This window comes from Oratosquilla oratoria, chromosome 43 (assembly GCF_046742065.1).
Source record: "Oratosquilla oratoria isolate Oo_2021 chromosome 43, ASM4674206v1, whole genome shotgun sequence".
In the NCBI taxonomy this organism is placed as follows: domain Eukaryota; kingdom Metazoa; phylum Arthropoda; class Malacostraca; order Stomatopoda; family Squillidae; genus Oratosquilla; species Oratosquilla oratoria.
Window position 1 is genome coordinate 28,742,637 of NC_134819.1, and position 18,803 is coordinate 28,761,439.

General features: G+C 37.4%; 1 protein-coding gene across 2 annotated transcripts; it reads right to left on the reverse strand.

The window, feature by feature from the left end:
- Positions 1 to 1,103: 1,103 nt before the first annotated feature.
- Positions 1,104 to 11,058, reverse strand: LOC143021933 (uncharacterized). Of its 2 annotated transcripts, none has more exons than XM_076179823.1 (2): positions 10,932 to 11,058; positions 1,104 to 2,008 (listed from the first exon to the last, which is right to left on the reverse strand). In XM_076179823.1, exon 2 carries the CDS (start codon positions 1,902 to 1,904, stop codon positions 1,104 to 1,106), a length of 801 nt encoding a protein of 266 aa, XP_076035938.1. In that variant the 5' UTR covers positions 1,905 to 2,008; positions 10,932 to 11,058. The 2 variants fall into 2 exon arrangements, with proteins under 2 accessions (XP_076035938.1, XP_076035937.1); XM_076179822.1 differs by lacking the exon at positions 10,932 to 11,058 and adding an exon at positions 7,049 to 7,952.
- Positions 11,059 to 18,803: the final 7,745 nt, after the last annotated feature.

Below are 18,803 nucleotides of genomic sequence, written 5' to 3' on the forward strand. Positions count from 1 at the left end.
TCATACATTTTCTCTCATCTGGTTTTATTTCTCTTGAACTCACTGTGGCAGATTTCCTCTGGAGATAGTTATTTTCTGTGTGAAGTTCAGAGACTAAATACTCCACACTTGACCATAAATGTAGATATTCTCAGCTACCCACCACCCTCTTTCTGTTCCAATTTTTTTTTCTAATATATATAATACCAACTTGCACTGTTTCCACAAGCTAATTTACAGTCCTTTTCTTCAGTGATTACATTCACACATGAATGAGTGTATAATATTATAGTTGAATAGAGCAAGCAACAAGGTGAGCATTACCTGTATGATATACATATAGGTGTTGTAATAAAACAGTATTTTTACATTTTTTTATATATCTGTTTCATACAGATCAAGTGCCATTCCACTCTTTCTATCATAAATCGAATTCAAGCTTGAATTAAAACCCCTCAGAATTATTACATATACAGAGGTGGACCTCAGAACATAACTTATTTAGTATAAATCCACTATTAGATCAGTAACAGGATATACAACCTGGAGCTTCAATACACAAGGTTAAATAAACTCCATTCTGCAACACCTAAAAACCATCAACAATGAATATGTTACCAGATTACAATTCCACTTATTTTGCAAATGTGCTACCACAGTGATATTGTACTGGCTACGCTGTCTTGAATCTAACCAAATGTATAGTTTGACTCGCCACATGACGTTTGAGGTATTTCTTTCATAAAAAAAAATTATGAGAGCTGCATCGCACACATCAGAAAAGAAAGGTCTCCTATGTGTCACTGCATGATATTTGAGACCAGCTTTTCTTGACTAAGCTGCATCATACAAGTTACAATGGAAAGTTTTTTTCCTGTGTAAATATATGCCATTTCATTTCACTCCTTTTAGAGAAAGCTCCATTGCAAAGGTTACAGCATGGGACATCATGTAATATTTCAGAGCATAGTTACTGGAATATACTAGAGCACACAAGTCAAGATGAAAAGACTTCTCTCCAATGTGGGTCATCAAATGAAACTTTTGATGTTTCTTTTGTGAGAAACCTGCATCACACATTACAATGGAAAGACTCCTTTCCAGTGTGAATCATCACATGACACTTAAGATGATTCTTTACTGAGAAAAGGCTCCTCTTCAGTGTCCTCTTCAGTCACTACACAATCAAGAGAATCTTCAATTGAGAAAGTTACGTCACACTCGACCATGTTCCCTCTAGAGTGGGTAATCATGTGACGCTTGAGACTACTTTTTAGTGAGAAAGCTAGATCACATAGCTCACAATTAAAAGGCTTCTCTCCTGTGTGAGTCATCTCATGACGTTTAAGATGAATCTTTTGGGAGAAATCTGCTTTGCACCTGTCACACTGGAAAGGCTTTTCTTTAGTGTGAGTCATCTTGTGACGTTTAAGACTACCTTTTTGTGAGAAGCCTGCGCTACATTGGTCACAATTGAAAGGCTTCTCTCCAGAGTGGGTCATCACGTGACGATCGAAATCAGTTTTACTTGAGAAAGCCCCATCACATAAGCCACACGTGAAAGGCTTTTCTCCAGTGTGCTTCATCATGTGACGTTTGAAATTACTCTTATGTGAGAAAGTTGCATTGCACACTTCACACTGGAATAGCTTCTCTCCAGTTTGAGTCACCGTAGGACATTTAAATGTTGAATCGTATACATACTGGAAAGTCTTATCTCCAGAGTGTGTCATCACATGACGTTTGAGACTACTCTTTTGAGTGAAACTTGAATCACATAAGTCACATTGGAAAGGCTTCTCTCCAGTGTGGGTTATCCCATGACGTTTGAGATCAGCTTTTCTTGTGAAAGTTGCATCACACAGGTCACATTGGAAGGGCTTCTCTCCAGAGGTGGTCATCATGTGATATTCAAGATTACTCATTATACCTGTGTCCCAGATGTCACACTGGATTTTCCTTGTTCTATAACAAATTTGTGGAATCTACAGAGAGCTCTTCCAAACAAATGCTGATAGTTGCCCTTGTCCTGAAAAAGGAAATAAATAAATAATTGTAAGATTGACATATCATGTCACATACTAACAATAGTTTGATGATTTCGTATCAAAATAATTCCATATACAAGTCCCTTTGTACCTAAATTAATCAATCCAGTGCCCTTGGTCTATCACATAGAAGACCTTAAATAGAACCTGTGTATTAAATACATGTCATTCCTTAACACAGAATAAGTAGAAACACTAACAAATATGGTGCTATATGTTGTATTCTATTTTTCTATTTTATAAGCACTAAAAATCAACCAATGTCACCAGAGTACATGCGTATTCACATCACAACCAGAATTACTCAAATTCTAATGCTCTATGACATTCTACAGTAGGGCTCACAAGACTTGAATCTAAACATGACCTACTCTAGGAAACATCATTCACTTCATCTCGCTCATCTTAGTTTAACAAAACGCAATAAACTGTAGAGGTACCATCATTATTTTTCCTGCCACATTTAGTAAAATAACTCCTTCTAATAGAACAATAATAAATACCTACTGAAACAGTTTTGGCAATCATGACTAATCAGGCACAACCTGTTGGCAAATGTGCAATTCCAGTACATGTGGAGGTAGCAAGATGATAGTATAGAATGGGAGAACTAATCATTTAACATTTTTGACCCACAGATACACAGGAGCATATACACAAGCCCTGTTATCTTCCAGGAGGCCTGGGACATTTCCCTAACCAGTTGTGGCACTCCTGTTTGATGATAATGACTTTTTTTTCTCATTCTCTTTGTGTACCTTTTATTTGATATTACCTTTGTGTAGGTGTCTCTATTTATCAACATTAACCAATATAGATGTTCTGTGAGGTCTGGTTTCATTTGAGTGTTTACCAAATCTCTGTTTCTTAAATGGAAGCTTTCCATAAAAGCCCCTTATACTGTACAATAACATAATATAGGGCATACATACCAATGGCACTTTAACCCTATGGGTGAGTGGCAAAGTCAAAGCATACCTTTTTACCCAACATTTATTTTATTCCCTCAATCATGCTATACTAATAAAATCCTAATGCTATTGCTGGAATAAATTGCCATTTTCTTTTGGTTGCTCATATATATTCTGATATTATTTCCACAGCAGTACACCCAATGTATGTGTGTGGGTGTTTTTTTTTCTAGATCAACTCCAGTGGCAATTCTAGGACTATGAAAGTGGGAGGGCCAGTTCAGGGCCAACATAGATGTGAGGGGGCATAGGAGGTTGCAAGCAAAATGAACCTTCACAGGTGGGGAAGTTCAGTGAAAGCAGCTATTAAGATGATGAGAGCAGGTAAGGCACCTGGGTTGGATGGATGCCATGCAGAATGTCTGAAGAAAGGAGGCACAGTTATGGTGGATTGGCTGGTGAGGTAATTTAATGTTTGTTTAAGAGAGGGTAGAGTGCCAGAGGACTGGAGGAGTGCCTGTATAGTTCCGCTTTACAAAGGAAAGGGGGACAAGTGTGAGTGTAGTAGTTTCAGAGGGATCAGCTTGTTGAGTGTAGTTGGGAAGGCTTATGGGAGGGTCTTGATTGAGAGGATTAGGAGAGGAACAGAGGGAGTAATTGGTGAGGAACAATGTGGTTTTAGGACAGGTAGGGGATGTGTAGATCAGATTTTTGTGGTAAGACAGATATGTGAGAAAGCTATAGGAAAACGTAAGGATGTTTCTTGGGCTTTTATGGATCTGGAAAAGGCTTATGACAGAGTAGACAGGAAGGCACTGTGGGAGGTACTGCAGATATATGGGATAGGAGGAAAGCTGTTAAGAGCAGTCAAGAGTTTTTATGAGAGTAGTAGAGCTTGCGTTAGAATTAGAAATGGAAAGAGTGAATGGTTTGAGGTAAAGGTGGGACTTCATCAGGGGTGTGTTATGTCTTTACATGGATGGGGTGGTGCGAGAGGTGAATGCAAGGGTAGTGGGTCAGGGGTTGGAGATGATTAAAGAAAATGGAGAAAAGTGGGAGGTGAGCCAGCTGTTGTTTGCTGATGACACTGTGCTTGTAGCAGGATCAGAGGAGGGATTGAGGAAGTTAGTGACAGAGTTTGAGAAGGTGTGTGAAAGAAGGAAGCTGAAAATAAATGTGGGCAAAAGTAAGGTGATGAGATGTACAAGGGGAGAGAGTGACAGTAGGCTGGAAGTGAGCATTAAGGGTGAGAAACTGGAGGAAGTGGATAGTTTTAGATACTTGGGTGCTAATGTGACAGGAAAGGGAGGAGTGGGGGTGGAGGTAGAATGTAGATTGAGAGAAGCGAGTAAATGCCTTGGTGGATTAAAAAGTGTAATAAGAAATAGACATCTGGAAATGGATGCTAAGAGGAGGTTATATGAAGGAGTGATTGTGCCAACAGTAATGTACGGAGCAGAAACATGGAACATGAGAGAGGAAGAGAGAAGTTTGAACGTGTTTGAGATGAAATGTCTGAGAAATATGATAGGGGTTACTAGGCTAGAGTGAGAAATGAGGAGGTGAGGAGAACAGGGGTGGAAAGGGAACTGGGAGATAGGGTTGATGAAAGAGTATTAGGATGGTTTGGACACATGGAAAGAATGAGTGAAGAAAGATTAGTAAAAGAAGTGTGGAAGGCGGAGGTGGAAGGAGTGAATATGAGAGGGCGTCCTAGGATGAGATGGATGGATGGGGTGAAAGGGGCTTTACAAAAGAGAGGAATGTCTGTAGAGGAAGGACAGGAGAGGACAGAAGATAGGGGTGAATGGAGAAGGGTTGTGTATAGATGAGGCTGTGATGCATGAGGGGGAGTGAGTGGGGAATGGGGTGAGGAAGTATGTATGAGAAAATAAATTGATACAGCCCGAAGGGATTTCTCCCCGTCTTCTCCTTTCCTGCATGAGGGGAGGGAGAGGGGGGGGGGGGGGTCGCCGAATTTATGAAGCGGCCTTGCTGTGGATGTGCTGTGTCTTACAACACTGCTTCTGACCCAGGGCAGTGGACAGGATGCAGGAATGACCTGTCATCCAGGAGGTGTCAAGATAGGAGGGAGGGAGGAGGGTGGAGGGGAGTGGAATATATGGGAAATGAAATGGGTGGGTGTGATTTCTATGCCTTTATCTTTTTGGCTATCCCCCGTGTAAGGGGGAAAGAGCCTTTGGTATATGTATGTATGTATATATATATATATATATGTATATATATATAATATATATATATATATATGTAGATATATATAAATATATATAATATATGTATACATATTTATATATATATATGTATACCTATCTATTTATCTATATATACATATATATATATATATGTATGTGTGTATATATACATAAATACATACATACAAAACTCATTGCATGTATAGACATATGAAGGCAGGTTAAGAAGGCGCACAGTCGACTGACAATAATAGATTTAAGAGAGATAGGGGTATAGGGAAGATTGTAAGACATACAGTTTTCCAAACAGAAGTGCAGATAAATGAATTAATGACGAAATCACCTGGGTAAAGATGGAATGTGTGCAAGAAAAAGTCACATCAAAAACACTAAATAATCCTAGCTTCAAAACAGAACAGAACCAAATACAGATCCATAAGTGATTTCCATCTCATTTTTTGCACAATCACTCTTAAAAGTTTTTGGACAAGATAAAAATACGATATGCAATAAAACTGAGGGGGGGGGGCAGCTGAAAAACTGGGGGCCATGGCCCCTCCCCAGGACCCCGCTAGAATCGTCACTGATCAACTCCCATCCTAAGTTGCCCAACATTTCTTAATTTACCTCCCTTCGCAAATGTAGCTGTGGGGTCGAATCCCAAACTTCTTTTGATTCCGACCAATGACTTGCCTGCCTTGACAGTCCAAGACCATAGTGCAAAGGCAGCTTCAGTCACAGCCACATGGCTCCTCACTTTCATTTTTGGTAAAAATTCTGCAAAGGTCTATCCCCCACCCTCCTCTTCCAAAGATGTCAAATACAGATGTGAAGCTGATATTGATTTCTACAACTAGTCACTTGTTTTTGATTTGTTGGGAGGACCCTCCCTTGAGCTCTTTTGGGTACAAATAGCACTAAAAGGAGGCTCAGTGGGGTTCTGTGGTAGTACACAAGTCTGGTAACTGTGCGGGTTTTCAGTATCTGTTCCAATCCTGGCCATGGTGCAGAGGTTAGGAAAGGTATCATTGCTCACATCCAACCTGAGGTGACTTGGATATCATTGTGATGCAGCTTCCGCTGGGTATCATCACTGCAGTGGTATACCATGGACACAATTTCCCGCATTCATCTGTGAACTCCTACGCACCAATTACAAGGTTGGGGCCTGGGCAGGTACCAGCCCCACAAACCTTGAAAAAAATTATAATAATAATAACTATAAAAACTCAAAGCCCATTAATAAATCTAAAAAGTTTTGATCTGACATCCTGGCATAGAAATAAATTACCTGGTCAACCTAACCTTTCACCCCCTAAAACTACAAGGGTTAGGATAGGTTAGATACCCCCCCCCACCTCCTCCACCAATTACCAAAACAAGCCATTGGGAATAGCTTACTGTGTTATTGTTAACCAGTAAGAACAGAACACTTCAAATGAGTTGTAATTTGTGTAACAAACTCGTGGTAATTGGTGATCTTACTCATAAATCAGACACAGCACAACACTATGGTTACACTGATTATATCAAGTAACACCATTTGTAGAACCTTCCACTATAATGTAAATTTATTCTTTATATTTTGGGAGAAATTTTTTCCTTTTGAGAGACAGCACAATCATTGTATTTTGAGTACTCTAGACCCAAATAATGCATCAATTCCAGCAGCACAAGAACGTAGCCTAACAAATGTATCCACTAATTGATAGATTTGTTTCATGTTCATTATATGCCTAGTATGGGAGAATGTAAACACTGAATAAGTCTCATTCTGTCTACGAAATTGGCAATGACCACATGAAATCGGAATCCACATAAAATCAGGAAAAATAATGTACAGATTAAACCTCTGCCAAACAATTAACAAGTTCCGGCAATGTTGTTTCCTTATTACCTGTATGATTCTGCTGTGTTTGCGAATTGGATGACACTTCTGGATCTTATTATGTCCAAGGAATTTCAAATATTCTTGAAAGTTTTCACACAAGTTTTATTTTTTCTAACGGGGTTACACTGTTTACTCCTGGACCGACAAATCATGACGTACAATTTGATATAAAAAACTCAAATACGTGGCTTATTAAGGGAAGACCTTATTGTATATACTCAACGCGATTTTTTTTTTTTTTATGGACTTTTTTCCTCGATTATTCCCAAAGGTGTCTAGAGAGGAGGGTAATGAAGAGGAACACACGACAAAACCTCAAAATACAATTCCACCTATTTTGCAGAGGCACTGTACTGACTACTCTGTAACTCTGTCCTGAATCTTATCAAATGCATATTTTGACTTAATAAAAAAAAATCGTATAAGATAACTTTAAAATATGTGTATGTTGTCACCCAGAGCATAGAGATCAGCATTGAATATTTCCTTTACGACAAAACAACAGCTGGTAATTTCGTCTCATAATTCTATATGAAGCACATGCCACCTACCCTCCACGACTGACAGTTACAATAATAAGGTGATAATGGGAGAAGTAGTCATTTAAAATTTTGACCCACAGATTGAAAAAAGAAGCTTTACACTGCAGAACTATACACAGTTTTGTCTTCCACGGTATGTTACGTTACGTGTTACACAGGACAATTTTAAATCAAGCGGTTGGCAACACTGCGTGAGATTGTTATGCACTGTCAGCTTATCTGTTCTTTAAATGGACCACATTTATTGAGTCAGGGAGCTCTGAATGATATTATGCGGAATTTAAACTTGTTTAAAAATCTGAACTTCTTGCTTCCTGGTTAAAGGGCTGGAATCTTCTCCAGAAAGAATCCAAATTTTGAACAGTTTTTCCTACTTGAGGATGGTGTGGTGTTTTGCAAAGATGTATATTCTGTTATGGAGGTACTTAACCATAAATATTACAGGAATGAGTGGCGCTTGTTAATTTACTCTTCAAAAGTGAGCCTGAAAGCCGTTTTGTTCCACAATAGAAATTTCCTTCTCTTCATCTGGCCCATGCAGTTAACGTGAAGGAAACAAATGAGAGTATAAAGCTTCTAAATGGAATATATGTGGTGACCTAAAGGTTGTGGCACTTTTACTTGGAATGCAGATGGGTTCCACAAAGTGTTGTTGCTTTCTCTGTGAGTGGGACAGTCGGGATAAGAAAAATATGAAAATATGTGGCCGAAACCATCTCTGACCCCATGAGAGAAGAATGTCAATCCTCTTCTTGCTGAATCAGAGAAAAATTATTTGTCTCCATAGCATATTAAGCTAGAGTTGGTGAAAAAATTGTTAAAGGTATGGATAGAACTGGCAAGGGATTCACATATTCGAAGAATAAGTTTCCTAAACTAAGTGACGCAAGAATCAATGATAGTATTTTTGTTGGACCACAGATTAGGAGTTGATGAGAGACCAGAATTTTGATAAAGAACTAAATTATCTTGGAAAGAGCTGCATGGCTGTCATTTAAGAAAGTTTGCGCAGAGTTTTTAGGGACTCACAAAGTAAATAATTATTCTGAAATCGTATAAGAGCTAATCTCATCCTATAAAGCCTTGGGATGCAGTACGAACTTAAAAATCCACATCCTTGACTCTCACGTGGAGCAAATATTGGCGCAGTCAGTGACGAGCACGGTGAGAGATTTCACATAAATTTAGACATTCTGAACATGGAAAATGTTGGCTGATTACTGTTGAACACCAAAAAGGAATCCCCCATAAGCAAAATACACTAGAAAATAATACATTTCTACATTTTGAAGGTAAGTTTCATTGAAATATCAGCCTTATTGATTATAATTGTTGAACAATTAATATACTGTCACAGAAAAAATATGACCGATAGAAATTTTCTGAAAACATATTTTAAACCAGCAGAACAAAATTATCAAGTTTAATCCCTTTTGCTTCTAGGACAGTTATTTGAATAAATTGTGTCCAGTGTTATGCCAGTATACACAAGTCCGATTATATTCATCTTACAGGACGCCTGGGACATTTCCGTAGCTGGTTGTAACGTTTGTATGAGAATACTATGTTTATCTTCGCGTAATATTAGCATAATCTTCGTGTGGGCATCCCCACTTACCAACATTAACCAATATAGTTAGATGTTCTGTGAGGGTTGGTCTCATTTGAGCGTTTACCACGTCACTGTTTCTTAAATGGAGGCTTTCTATGTAAGCACTTTATACAATAACAATATAAGGCATACATACCAATAGCCCTTTCCCCCCTAAAGGTGGAGCGGCAAAGTCAAAGCATACGTTATCACCCAACCCACACCTTTTGTTGTCCCTTTCATCTTAGCTCCCTGGATCATACCAATCAATAAAAATGTATAAAATGCTATTGCTGAAACAAATTGTCATTTTCTTTTGACTGCTCTTACATATTCCGGTAATATTTCCACAGCGATATACCAAATGCCTCGTTTTTCCTATTCTAAATCAACTTCCCTCCATTTCATCATTTAACTTTCTCCGCAATTGTAGTTCTCGGATCAAATTCCGCACTTCTTTCCGATTCCCAGCGATTACTTGCCTGTTTTAACAGTTCAAGACCATATGGCTTTGATATATTTGATTTTATATTATTCGGATTCAATCATATATTCAATAAAATACAATACATGTAAGACTCATATTATACATAGTAAATACAATTGTATATCCGAGGATGGCACAGAAAGTCAAGAGACACTTCCACTGTGGTCCTCACAAAGGCAGCCACAGCCACGCGTAGGCTCCTCAATTTCTTACTTAGTAAAATTTCCCCAGAGTTGCACCGCGCCCCAATTGAGGATGTTATTGATATGTTCATGGTTACATTAGTCTGAAACCTATATTGATTTGAACAGTTAGTCGTTTTCGATTTGTCGGAAGGACACGCCGTCGAGTTCAACGTGGGACCCACCGTGGCTCGTTGGTAGCGCGCACGTCTGGTAACCGCGGAGGATTTCGGCGTCCGTTCCAACCCTTGCCGCGGCGCAGGTAGTAGGAATAATACCACTGTGATGCATCAGCTTCCTCCAGGTGTGTCACTGCACTGGTATACCATGGATACAGTTATTCGCGTTCATTTACGAACTGTTCTGGACCAACTTCAAGGTTGAGATCCGAACGGATACCAGACCCACAAACCTTGGAAAAACAATAGTGAACTCCATGAATAAAGCTATACAATATTGATTTCTGACACCCTGGCGTGGAAATAAATTACCCTATCAACCTAATCTCTCACCACCTACGCCTGCGCAGGGTTAGGTTAGGCTCAACCCTGCTCCCTCCATCACCCACCAAAGCAAACTGGTGGGATTAGCTTAATGAGTAATTACTAGTGAGAACAAAGCACTCCAAAATGAGTTGCAATTTGTAGGACAAACTTGTGTTCTTTGGCGATCTTACTCGTAAATCAGACACACACTATGGTTACATTGTACTGAATAACTGCACTTGTGTGACCTGCCGGTGCAATGTAGACTACTAAATATTTTGGGAGTAAATTGTTCCTCTTGAGAGCACCTTCATTGTATTTTGAGTATTCTAGACCCAAGAATTACATCGAATCCAGCAGCACGAGATTATAGTAGCCTTACAAACGTATTTACTAATTTGTAGATTTGTATCAATGGTCATTGCATGCTTTGCATTGAATAAACCTTTCCACAATACTTCAATCTGTCTACGATATTGGCAATGCCCATATGCTATCGGAACCAACATATAATCAGGAAAAATATAGCAATGCGCAGATAAGAAAATAATCCTCTGCCAAAGAAATAACTTACAAGACATGAAATGTTGCTTTCTCATTACCTGTTTGATTTTGCTGTGGTTGCAAATTACTTTACTCTTCTGGATCCCATATATGTCCTAGAAATCTTATATTTTTGAAAATTTTCACGTAAATCTTTTCCTAACAGGAGTTTAGTGTTTACTCCTGGCCTGACAAATCATAATGTACAATTTGATATAGAAAACTCAGTTGCGTGGTTTATTAAGGTATGACCTTTATTAATATACTCGCCGCAAAAAATATTGATTTTATTCTCGATTATTTCCCAAAGGGAAAAATTCCCCCGTCTGAGGTATTGGCTGCATGTTATTGTGGGTTTAAAAGCTACTCAGTAATATGCAGCTAATACTTTGGGGTCTATCACATTTTGTCTGTAATAGAGGAAAACTCAATTTACAGAGAAATTATGCTACTTCATTTTACTGCCACTGTTCCTCCGTTATGCTGTCCCCCCCCCCCACTCTTAATACTGTCCTGTACTAGTTTTCTGAATATTAATTTCCATTTTAGTCGAACTCTGTTGGTTAGGGAAGAAAGAATTTTGCCACAGTGTTCCCACTTGAGTCATAAAAAGCGAAAAAAAAACATGGGGACAGAACTAGGCATGTTACCCTCTGTAGCCTCAAAGGGGACATTGGAATAAAATGTATGGGAGTTTTCCAACCAGAACCCTAAGGTTTGTGTCTTTTAATGTAAGTGGATGTGGTGCAGATGAGAATAAAAGGGAAGAGATAGGCAGTATGTGAGAAGATGGATGTGTTGCCATTGAGTGAAACTAAGTTCAAAGGGAGGGGCAAGTTTGAGTTTGGGAATGTAGTTAGGAGGGTGTCAGTAGTGAAGAAAGGGCAAGAGAAAGAAGGGGTGGCTATACTAGTAAGTGAAGAGAAAGGTAAGCATGTGGTGGAAAGGTTTCTTCAAGGTTAATGTGGATGAAGGTGAAACTGAGAAGGGAGATGTGGGTCTTTGTAAGTGCATATGGGCCTGGTAGTGAGATGAGTATAGAGTGAAAGGAAGGTTTTTTGTATAAATTTAAATGAGTGCATAGAAAGTTTGGGGAGAAATGTCAATGTAGTAGTATTGGGAGGTCTTGGTTTTAGGGTTGGATATTTGTATCTATAGTCATTACATGCCTAGCATTGGAGAATGCAAACATTGAATGAGCCTTTTCACAAGACTTCATTCAAAGAATTTGACAGTGCTCATATGTGATTGGAACTAATATAAATAGGGCAGCATAAAGCAATGAACAGAGAAGAAAATAAACTTTTGCTAAACAATGAATACGTGTACACGTTTGACAAGTGTCTGGCATATTGCTTTTTCATTACCTGTATAATGGCTGTGTTTGTAAATATGGTGACACTTCTGGATCCTGTATAGGTAGGAATCTCAAATATTCTTAAAAGTTTTCATATAATAGTCTCTTTCTAACATAGGTTTACCGTGTTTACCCGACAAATCTTAGTTAACAATTTGATATAGAAAACTCAGATACATGATTTCAGAATGTTGTTGTTCCATTAAAATTATTTTCAAGAAATAAATCATATTTGGAGATGTTCCAATACAATGGAAACAAGCTAATGTTACTCCCACATTCAAAAAATGTGACAAAAAGAAACCAAATAACTACCTTCCTATAAGCTTGAATTCAATCTTAGGAAAAATTATGAAAACTATCATCAGAGATCCTGTCGAACATTTAGAAAGTAACTGTTTGATAAATGATAGCCAGCATGGATTCAGATGGAAACATTCTTGCGTGACTAATTCAAATTCTACAACACAGTCATCTCGAATTAAGACAAAAGAAAAAATACAGATTTAATATATCTAAACTCTGCAAAAGCTTTTGATACCATCCCCCATGAAAGACTACTTACTAAATTAGCTTTACATGGAATAAATGGTAGCCTATTAAGTTGGACTAGTAATTGGTTGAACAATCAAAAACAGGAAGTTGTTTTAAATGGTAAAACTTCTAGATGGAAAAATGTTATGAGTGGAGTTCCTCAGGGTCCATTTTTGGTCCACTACTATAGTACATATAAATTATATAGACCACAAACTGAAATCTATTGTCTCCAAATTTGCTTGCTGATACAAAACTGTGCGGAATGGCAAATGATCACTTAAACCAATTAGATAATAAGATTTAGATAAACTACAGCTATAGTCTGAAAAGTGGCTAATGAAATTTAACACAAATCCAAGATTATGCTCATAGGTAGAAATAACTAAGTACGATTACAATTTATTTGGAAATTTATTAACAAAAGTGGATAGTAAAAAGGATATCAGCATAATTATCACTAACAATCTAAAATCATCTAAACAGTGTATTTCAGCCTCTGAGAAAACAAATAAGATTCTAGAACTGATTATGCAATGTTTTGACTTCAAAAGTCCATCTCTCATTAACAAGCTATATAAATCATTAGTTCGTCCACATTTGGAATATGCTGTTTCCTTATGGTCACCGAATCTCATTAAAAAGTACAACTGCAAGCCACATAACTGTTTCTAAATACAAAAAATAAATAATACGGAAATTTACTAAAACATGTATCTGTTTTCCCCTAAAACAGCGTAGACTCCGAGGTGACTTGATACAGGTCTTTAAGATTCTAGAGCTAACTGGCAAAATCAGAAGTGTCAAAATGTTCACACAGAAATAAGAATCAGACAAAAAAAAAATAATGGTTTCAAACTGTCAAAAAAATATTTAATTTGGAAGTGGGTAGAAACTTTGCCAACCATGTACTTAATGGATGTAATAAACTTCCTGCAGAGACAATGCAATGTAGTTTAGTTTGAAGCTTTAAGATTCATTTTGATAAACAAGCAAGATGCTGTAATGCATGCCATTTATATTATTTTTATTTGTATGTTTACTATTATTTGCTTATCATCTATTATTAATCTGTCAATTTACTATTCATTATTTACCTGTTTGATTATTATCTAACTAAGCCTATTTATGTTATCTATAATTTTTATTTATCATTATTACAATTTTTTCACATCTGACCTAGTTATTGACCAAAAAGTCTCCTGTCATCATGCACCTCCTTTGTAATTTACTCACCAATGAAAAGTTTGTTGACAGACTGCTATTTTCATAAAAAAAAATTCACATAGGTATCCAGAGAGGAGGGTGATGGAGAGGGGAGGTTCTTCCAGGAAGATACCTGTTATTCTTAGATAAAGCAGGAATAGATTGTAATGATTGTGCAGCGTTGGATGACCTCCAATGTGTGGATGATTCAACCTTTTAGACACCCACTATGAAAAGTATCAAATATTGCCACTACTCCAAGATTGGCCTGCACTTTTCCTTTGGTTACTGCCATAAGTTAACGGGACCACAGGGAATATTTCAGCTAGCCACTAGATGGGGAAGCATCACCTGGAGTGTCATTTCATTTCTCTCAATCATTTTGTTATGTTGATGAGTGAAGCAGCTAAACAATTCTCTTTGAAATACTCGTGAATCAAATGACTCTTTAAGTGAGGATGACTTGAAATATTATATTAAAAATTCTGTTAAAGTATATATATACCAAGAGTTTCTCCCCCTTACAAAGGAGGTAGTCAAAGTCAAAAGGCATATACCCACTCCCACCCATTTCATTCCATCCCATTCTACTCTCATCCACCACCCTCATCTTAGCTCCTCATGGATGATGGATCATTCATATATCCCACCCACTGCCCTGGGTCAGAAGCAATGCATCAAGATGCAGCACATCCACAGCAAGTCTGCATCACTTAATCAGCGACCACCCCTCTCCGTCCCCTCATGCAGAAAAATAGAAGACAGGGAGAAATTTCTTTGGGCTGCATCAAAATATCATTCACACATAACCACTCCTTGGCCCCCCCCCCACCCCTTCATTGCATCACAGTATCATCTATACACAGCTATTCTCTACTCACCTTTATCCCCTCCCTTCTCCCTTTGTTCCTCAACAGACACTCCCCTCTTGCTCAATGCCCCTTTTACCCTCTCCATCTCCTCAGCCATCCCCTCATGTTCATTCCCTCCACCTCTGCCTTAAACAGCTTTTACTAATATTTCTTCACCCATTCTTTCCATGTGTCCAAACCATTCCAATACTCTTCCATAAACCCTATCTGCCATCTCCTTTTCCACCCCTGCTCTCCTCCTCATTTCCTGGTTTCTCACTCTATCCAACGTTGTAACCCCTATCCTACTTCTCAGACACATTCAAATTTTTCCTCTCTGCCTCTCTTAAATTCCATGTCTCTGCCCTACACAGTCCTGTTGACACAATCACCCCTTCACTTCACTTTTTAATCCCCCCAAGGCATTTACTTGCTTCTCTCAATCTACAATTTACCTCCACTCCTCCCTTTCCTACATGTGACCCCAATGCCTAAAACTATCCACTTCTTCCAGCTTCTCTGTTATGTATTTGATATTCATTCGTAGTCATTCAATCCATTATAAATAGGATTGAATTAGACAGCATGAAGGAATTAACTGATCAATGTGTCTCATTACAGAATTTCCTTTTGCTTGTACTTGATAATGCATATTCCCCAATCTACTCATAACTGTACTTAGAGTCCAAAACTCCTCTGTGCCAAAAGACCATAGCAGTACTGCTGAGGACTCTGGAAACTAACTTACTTCTGACCTCTGAGTTATTCCCAATCTACATGTTCCATTTTACTCTGGAAGTTTGGTAACAGTAAATCAATTGTTTTTCTAAGTCTTCCGCCAAAAACTGTTACGGTAGTACTCCTGTAGTAGCATGTGAAGTAGTTCTATATGCTAAAACAAACTTAGATATACATAAGGTAACACTTCATACTGTTTCTGAAAGATTGCACAAACCTTTCAGCCTCTCCATTAGTGACTGGATGATAAGGTGCTGACAAAGTATGAGATATATAATTTACAGTTGAGAAATCCTGAAAAGTGAACTGGGGCCCATTGTCTGATGCAATGCATTCCGGCAGTCCATGTGGCAAATAATGACATCAGAGCTTTAATAGTGGATAAAGCTTTGTGGGGTGCGTTGGAGTTACCTCAGGCCACTTACTATTGGTATCTACTATAATCAAATAATAACCTAAATATGGACCTGCATAATATATGTGTAACCTTTACCATGGATATTCCCATACATGCAAACAGGATCATGTTGGTTCATTCTGGTGTACTGCACATTGTACACATTCCTTTACAATCTAGCAATTCCTTCAGATATTACAATACCTTGGTGACCTACATGAATTTCCTCCAATACTCTTTGTCTAAGAGATTGTGGTATGATCACTCAAGTTGCAACACTATTACCTTCTCAAGTGTCAGACGAATGCCAGTAATACTTACCATCTCTCTGCACAATCAGATGTGAAACAAATGATGAAGTTCATGTAGGAAAAAAATGAGTTGATGAACCATCTATTACAGGTAGATATACATAAAATAAATATGGTAAATTTTGAGAAAAACTGGAAGATGGTTAGGTAATGGAAGAGGTAGTGAAAAAAGAAAAACAGCTTCACTGAAAACAACTCTCATGACTTGGGCTTTATAACACTTTGAGGTATTTGCAAGAAGGTTAGGTAACACCATCCAAAAATATTGTCTTGTGGCCTCAACCTTTCTACCCTCTCGTTGCTTGTCACTATTAATTTCTCCCTTACTGTTGGTGATGCTTTCATAAACCATTTCACCCCTATGCATGTACTATGTGCAGTATGTACATTGAACTGTGGTAGACCCAGCAAAGAATTGAAATATAACCATGTCCCTGCCACCACATGCATTCATACTAATACTGTTTCTTCATCACTTTGAATCTTTGGAGGAGGATAAATGATGGAATTTCAAGACACTATAATAAACTATGTCTATATGATGGGTGTGGAACCACCATACTCTCTGAGCTGGCAGGATTTAACTCAATATTAGCAAAATAGCTTGTTTCACACTGAAGCTCTGCTTTGTTACTTGTTAAACAATAGAAAATAGAACTATCAAAAGCTACTAAAGTAATTTGTACTCATATATTATCATTATAAATCTATAATAATTTATGCCTTTTTGGGGGGGCTACCTCTCTTGTAAAGGAGGAAACCCATTGGAGTAAATATGTACATATAATATGAGAATGTTATATTATTTTACACTAAGTTATGTATATCCAACACTTACTATTTACTCTGAAATGTAGGATTAACAAATGCATTTCCAATGAATTAAGACAAGAAAATGTGTGACCTTGCAGTACTCAAGACTTCACATTGAGGCACAAGACTGAAGGTGATAGTATTAAGGGGTAATCTCTTTTAAATTACACTCCATGAGGAAGAATGTTGATGGACCTTTTTTCATATATAATTTAACACAAGTGTCCAGACAAGAGGGTAATGGAGAAGGGGTAGTTCTATCATCAAAATACCTGATATAGTCTGATAAAGAAGAAATGGATTGTAACAACTGTGTGGTGTTGGATGACCCTCAGTATGTGAAAGATTGTTTAGTTCTGTTGAGCAATAAATAGCAAATAGAATTTAACAAATCCAACTGCAATGACTATTCTATGAATGGTAGTCAGCTTCAGAAATCGGATCAATAAAAAGACCTAGGTATCATAAAATCTAAGTATCTAACCAACCTTCCAATGTACAAAAGCTCCAAAAACTGCCAAGCAAATAGTGGGATTTATTGTAAAACCATTTGAACACATGACTGAAAAAGCAATCATTACTCTATATTGTTCTACTGTAAGATTTTGTTTCAAATATTGTGTTCAGTTTTGGTCTGTATGTCTTATGGCATTAACAAATTAGAAAGGGTATAATGTAAAATCGCTACAAAGATCCCTCGATTATGTTATAAATCCTATGAAGAGCATATAAGTGAACTTAATTTAACTTATCCAAATGTAGAATGCAGGGCAATTTAATTGAAGTCTTTAAAATATTCCATGACTTTGTTACTTTCAACATAGATGATTATTTTATTGTGGACCATAGAAATATCATAAGAAATCATGGTTACAGGATAGCATATAAGAGATAAAACACCAATGAGTATATATACTTTTCTTTAACTACATTATAAACATTTAGAACAAATTATCTGTCCATGGTGTAAGTTCAAATACAATAAGTGTTAGAAAAAAAATGCCTAGATGAATATATGGAGTCCAATCCCAATCTAACAAATTTCTCAGCACTGTGAGCTCATGCACTTAAAATGTTAGTGGTACCTTTTCCACTGTTTACACACTCTTTTAATTCTCAAACCTGTAAGGACCAATAGGTTCACTGTAGTTTGCATCTCCTTTGTATTCAACCTTTCAAATGTTCACCATGAGAGGGGTCACATATTGCCACAGCCTATAGATTAGCCTCCACTTCTTTGGTTATTGCCTTAAGTGGCACCATAAGGAGCTTTCGGTAGTTACTAGATGGGGAAACATCACAATGAGTGGCATTCTATTTTTCTCTATCACTTTGTTATGCTGGAGTTTCTGATATCCATATATATATACATACACACATATAAATATATATATATATATATATGTATATGTATATATATGTATATACGAGTATGTATACATATATATATCACAACAAAGATATGTCGTAGCACATTTGTAAAATAATACTGATGACCCACTTTCGGAGAAGAATAAGCGAAGATATAGAGATCTGTATATTTCGGTCACTTACTGTGATATCTTTCATATCTGCTGAAGAGGATCACAGTAAGTGATCGAAATATACAGATCTCTTTATCTTCGCTTATTCTTCTCCGAAAGTGGGTCATCACATATATATATATATATATATATATATATATACATATATACATATATATATATACATATATATATACATAT

What these genes read in the sequence shown, in the direction of transcription:
- LOC143021933 (XM_076179823.1), bottom strand. Translation starts at nt 1,904, where the DNA reads ATGAGTAATCTTGAATATCACATGATGACCACCTCTGGAGAGAAGCCC.